Below are 6,000 nucleotides of genomic sequence, written 5' to 3'. Positions count from 1 at the left end.
GAAGTACAATGTTCAAGAAGCAGGTTTAATATATGACCAAGTGTCAGAAGTCAGGTTTCTGAGAATTACTTTTCAGATAAACAACTTTATAGCACCGCACTTAATCTTACTTACTAGAGACATCTCATTTATCACGGAATTACAAGTAACTTTAATTCTATCGATATTCCCATAAAGCCCGGTCGGAAAATCGAGCTTGGCAGCCCCGGAGGCTGCGGATCTCCCCGGCCCGCGATGGGACGCGGCGGGTGCAGCCGGGGCCGGGCGGGACCGCGGCGGCTGCGGGGGCGGGCGGGACACGACGGGGGGGGCCCGTCCTGTCCCATCCTGTCCCGTCCCGTCCCGTCCCGGCGCTCGGCACTGACCTGCGGACGAGAGATGGCGCTGTCGAGGTTCGAACCGAGCCGCTCCGCCGCTCCGCTCCAGCCGCCGCCGCTCCTCGGCCCCCGGACCGGCCCCAACCCCCTCCCGAACGGGAAGGGGGGGCTGGGGGGGAGGCGAAAGTAAATACAATTAGTTCTAAATGTATTAAATTAATTAGTCCTGGCCCGCACGCCGAGTGCGGCGGGAGGGGGTGCGGGGGGAGCGCGGGGTTTGCAAACTTGCGGGGCTCTCGCACCTCCGGGCGGGCGTGGGGGATGGAGGGATCGATGCCGCGTCCCCGTAAGAAAATAATCAATAAGTGACCGGGGCGCTGCGGGGGTGCGGGGCGATGACCCGCGGCCGGCACGGGGGAAGGGCCGCCCGCCCGTCCGCAGGTACCGCGCCGGGCACGGCGGAGCCCCGCGCTGCCTCCGCGCTGCCCGCTCCCTCCCGGGCGCTGCCGGCTCCCCCGGAGTACCGCGTGCGGCGCTCCCCTTCCCTGGTCCCGGCCGCCCGGAGCTCCCCCGCGCCCTCGGGTGCCGGGCCGGGCTCAGGGGCAGCCCCGGGCACTCCGCCGCGGGGCAGGGCGCTCTCCCGCGGGCGCGCACGGTGCGGCGCGGGCCGGCGGTGGCCGAGCCGAGCGGAGCCGAGCCCGGGCGCGGTGCCGGCGGCCAGGAGGGGGTTAAGCGGGCGCTGACAGTCAGCTGAGCCCTGACTGACAGCCCGCAAAGTTTCCCTGTCGCTAGACTCTTATGCTAATGAGGCCGGGCGGCGCGCGCCCATTGGCCCGGCCCCGAGCCCGTGTCCCGCCTGACGTCACGGGCGCTATAAAACTCCGCAATGCTTTAAACTCTCCTGCCGGATCAAACCTTTAAATATTTTTCATCTTCTTGCTGTAGCTTTGAGGCCGAGTTGGTTTTTTTTTTTCCTCTTTCTCTCTCTCTCTCTTTTTTTAAACTCTTATTATTATTATTATTTTGGTTGCGATACAGACTTTGATTTTTTTTTATTTTTTTTAAATTTTTGCCTTCGCTCTCTTTCCCTCCTCCCTCCCCCGATGAACCTCTCTCCTCGCTCTGCACTTTGCAGGAGAGAGCCCATTGGAAAAGAACCATGAAGTGTTAAAAATAACAAAACAAAACAACAACAACAACAAATTTACTCGCAACAACACCAGCTAACACTTCCAGCTGCGGCTCGCGAGCTGCGAAAGAGCGAGAGGAGAGAGAGAGAAGGGAGGGAGAGAGGAGGAAAAAAAAAACCCTCTATGCAAAAGGCGAATAGCGAGAGCCCCGCGCTCTGATGCATCAGCGGAGCCTCTGCGAGGGATAACGCGGAGCGGGAGAGGAGCCGCCGGGGCGGACCGGATCGGAGGCAGAGCAGGAGAGCGGAGCGGAGCTCGCCAAAAATCAAGCTGGCTCACCCGGTGGCGACTCAGAGCAGCCCCCTCGCTCCCGGAGCGCACCCTTTCTGGAGGACTCTCGGCAGCAAAAGGATGGCATCAGAGCTGGCGATGAGCAGCTCCGACCTGCCCACCAGTCCCCTGGCCATGGAATATGTTAATGACTTCGATCTGATGAAGTTTGAAGTGAAAAAGGAGCCGGTGGAGACCGATCGCATTATCAGCCAGTGCGGCCGCCTGATCGCCGGGGGATCGCTCTCCTCCACCCCGATGAGCACGCCCTGCAGCTCCGTGCCCCCGTCCCCCAGCTTCTCGGCGCCCAGCCCCGGCTCCGGCTCCGACCAGAAGACCCACCTGGAAGACTACTACTGGATGACGGGGTACCCGCAGCAGCTCAACCCGGAGGCGCTGGGCTTCAGCCCCGAGGACGCGGTGGAGGCGCTGATCAACAGCAGCCACCACCCGCTGCCCGGCGCCTTCGATGGCTATGCTAGAGGGCAGCAGCTGGCCGCGGCCGCCGGCGGCTCCGTGCCGGCCGAGGAGATGGGCTCGGCGGCCGCCGTGGTGTCGGCGGTGATCGCCGCGGCGGCGGCGCAGGGCGGCGCGCCCCACTACCACCACCACCACCACCACCCGCACCACGGCGGCGGCGGCGGCGGCGGCGGCCTCCACTTCGACGACCGCTTCTCCGACGAGCAGCTGGTGACCATGTCGGTGCGGGAGCTGAACCGGCAGCTGCGGGGCGTCAGCAAGGAAGAGGTGATCCGGCTGAAGCAGAAGAGGAGGACCCTCAAAAACAGGGGCTATGCCCAGTCCTGCCGCTTCAAGAGGGTCCAGCAGCGGCACGTCCTGGAGTCGGAGAAGAACCAGCTGCTGCAGCAAGTGGAGCACCTAAAGCAGGAGATCTCCAGGCTGGTCCGGGAGAGGGACGCCTACAAGGAAAAGTACGAGAAGCTGGTCAGCAATGGCTTCAGAGAAAACGGATCCAGCAGCGACAACCCTTCCTCTCCAGAGTTTTTCATGTGAGTTCCCACAGCCTTGCCACCTTAACTAAAAGTTCTCCGTGTGAGTTGTTGTTGGGGGCTTTGCTAGAGCCACAACCCCGCTTGCCACCTTCTATTACCTTTTTTTAAAAAAAAAAAAAAAACTCAAAACAATTTTAAAACAAAGTTGTTTTTTGGGTTGGTTTTTGGTTGGTTTTTTTTTTTTTTCTTTTTAAGGTGGGCTGGCTCCGTGTTGGCCATCCTAAAGTTCTACATGAGTTTCCTTTCTGTTTATTATTATTATTATTATTTTTATTTTTATTTTTTTGTGGGGGCTTGCTGTTGTGGTTTTTTTTTTTTAATTTGAAAGATCCAACTCGCCACCAACTCAGTTCTTCATATGAAGCTTGCTCTTCTTTGAAACCTGCCATCCACATTATATATATATATATTTTTAAGTTCATGAGGTTTTTTTTTTCTTTTGAGCTTGCTGTGTCCAAAAAGTCAGATTTCTTTTTGCCATCCTGAGTTCTTCATATGAGATTTGAGCTTTGCAAAAAAGAAAAATAAAATTAAAAAAAAATTAAAAACTAAACAAAACAAAAAAAATTAAAAAAAAAAAGTGAAAATTTTAGACTCCAGCTTGCTGAGTTCCATCAGTTTTTAGCGTTGTTGTGCAAAACTAGAGATATGCCTAGATCAACCTGCCAAAATCAAGCCTGCATCAGCCTTCGGTGTGTTCATGTGAGTTTTGGCCTTAATCTGCCAAACGTGAGACTTTAGTCTGCCATTAGAATCCCATACTCATCTCATGCATTACGCTTGCTATTTTGTCTTAGCAACAATGAACTGTAACTGTTTCAAAAGACTATGAAAAAGAGACATTATATTAATAAAAAACCCTGCATGCTGGTCATGTATGGTATAATTATTTTTTTTTCTTTTGCTTGGAAATGGACTTTTGGAGACTATTATGGCATGGCATTCATCCTTTTGTTTTATTGCCTCATCACTTTTTTGGGTTGAAAGCAAAAAAGTGCAACCTTTGATCTTCCTCCTCCTCTTCCTCCCATTAAAGTTTGCATCTGCTCTAAAACTGCTTTGAGTTACTCAAAACTTCAGACTTCCTTTTAAATGCACTGAAGCATTCCCTCTCAAAAAACCTGCCAGAATGGATTTTGGTAACCTAATGTGGCAAAAAAAATTTTTTAAAAAAAATCAAAAAAAACCCAAAAACACAGAAAGAACTTTAGAAAGATGTTCAAAAACAAAATTCACATCCCACTTGGGGGGGACATTGAAACCATGCTGTTGCCTAAAAACAGTCTAAAATTAATTTTAAGTGATCTGCCCCATTTTTTTTTTTCATTTTGCGTTTGGTCATTGTCAAATGTGGAATGCTCTGGGTTCCTAGTATATAATTTAATTCTAGTTTCTGTCATCTGTTAGCCCAGTTAAAATGTATGCTACAGATAAAGGAATGTTATAGATAAATTCGAAAGAGTTAGGTCTGTTTAGATGTAGATTTTTTTTTTTAAGATTGATGCACTAAATTGTTTACTGTTGTGATGTAAAGGGGGGTAGAATTTGCAACGGGACTGTTTTAAAAAGTAGTTTATGCAGCATGTGCTTGCAACTTAAATATAAGTTGGGTATATGTAGTCCTTGCTATACCACTGACTGTATTTGAAAACCAAAGTATTAAAAGGGGGAGGCACCCCTGTTTATATCTATAGGGGTATTTTACATTAAAAATGTATGGGTTGTTTTTTGTTTTTTTTTTCAAAATTGAAGTATTTGGGACTGAATTGCACTAAGATATAACCTGCAAGCATATAATACAAAAACAACAACAACAAAAATACGAACCTGTTTAGAACGCTAATACAATTTATGCAGTTATAAAGATGGCATTACTGCACAGTTTTAAAATGATGCAGATTTTTTTACAGTTGTATTGTGGTGCAGAACTGGATTTTCTGTAACTTCAAAAATTCCACAGTTTTAAAGGCAATAATCAGTAAATTTTATTTTCAGGGACTGATATCCTGTCTTTTAAAAAAAAAAAATGGAAAGTAAATCTTACCACAATAAATATAAAAAAATCTTGTCAGTTACTTTTTCTTTTACATATTTTGCTGTGCAAAATTGTTTTATATCTTGAGTTACTAACTAACCACGTGTGATGTTCCTATGTGCTTTTCTTTCATTTTCAACTCTATGGTTATATCGAAAGAGAGAATAATCTACAATAATAAACTGCATTTTTTTGATTCCGTACTCAGTTTCTTAGTCTGTAGTTCAAAGTTCCATAACTGCGAGCGCAGTATTCAGCGTGCTGCCTGCCGAAGGGGCGATGCTGACCCACGAGCTGGACTCAATAATGTTCAGGAGGGGAGAAGGAAAAGGATAGCTTCGTGCAAAATGGAAAATTGTCACCCGCTAGGACTCAAGTTCTCTTTCAGGTAGATGAAAAAAACGTGAGCTTTCAGGTGCTGCTTCTGACTTCTCAGTAGTGCAGTGATGGCAGTTTCAGTGAGTCAGATCATCCCACCAAGTTCTAGGAGATCTAAAAGGGGAGGTCTGCTTAAAAACCTGATGACACGATATGGCCCTGTATTTTGATTGTTTTATGATGGAGTGAAGTGAAAGAGAAGACTTCACATCCTCTTATCATCTGATCCCAGCTAAGCATGCCTGTCTCTAGTAAGAGATGACACTGCATGAGGCTTGGCTTGACACAGAGCCACTTAATGCTAGATTGAAAGATTTCTTACCATTTTGGTCCATACTGCCTCCTTTTTTTCTTTTCTTTACGTTTTTACCCCTCTTTTTTCTTTTTTTTTTTTCACCCTGTGGATTTTTTGTTTTGTTTTGGGTTTTTTTTGGTTTTGTTTTGTTTTTTCTTTTGCTACAGGCCTTAGAAAGTCCAGAGAGATCTGAGGAGTGAAGGAAAAAAAAATCCAAAGGACTTCCTCCAACTTTTGAGAGTTATTTGTTCTAAACAATCAACCCCAAAGGTTAATGTGCTAGAAACATTCAGGTCTCTGAGCCCCTCTTCACTGCTCTTCACAGTTCCCCATGTCAAAGGGCATTTGAACTTTGAAAGGCTCCTCAAATGCTCGACCCAGTTCGTTTAAAGCCACCTTTCCCTGGGAGCCTGCAGTGTCCGTCGGCAGAGCGCTGTCCTGCTCTCTGAATGGGATTATCTGCCCACTTTCTGTGAGAGGCAGACGCCTCTCCGAAGGATGC

At 48.5% G+C, this 6,000-nt stretch overlaps 1 protein-coding gene across 3 annotated transcripts in view; it reads left to right on the top strand.

Annotated features, from left to right (window-relative positions):
- The first annotated feature begins 1,237 nt into the window (after positions 1 to 1,237).
- The window catches only part of MAF (MAF bZIP transcription factor), a 185,028-nt gene continuing 180,265 nt past the window's right edge, over positions 1,238 to 6,000 (top strand). For all 3 annotated transcript variants that reach the window (XM_041400545.1, XM_041400544.1, XM_041400546.1), the window contains exon 1: positions 1,238 to 2,787. In XM_041400545.1, coding sequence (XP_041256479.1) covers positions 1,859 to 2,787 — 929 coding nt within the window. In that variant the 5' untranslated portion in view covers positions 1,238 to 1,858. The remainder of the gene's footprint in view (positions 2,788 to 6,000) is intronic.

The sequence above is a fragment of the Onychostruthus taczanowskii genome, unplaced genomic scaffold (genome assembly GCF_017590055.1).
Source record: "Onychostruthus taczanowskii isolate IOZ18803 unplaced genomic scaffold, ASM1759005v1 scaffold18, whole genome shotgun sequence".
In the NCBI taxonomy this organism is placed as follows: domain Eukaryota; kingdom Metazoa; phylum Chordata; class Aves; order Passeriformes; family Passeridae; genus Onychostruthus; species Onychostruthus taczanowskii.
This window is presented reverse-complemented; position numbering and strand designations above follow the sequence as displayed.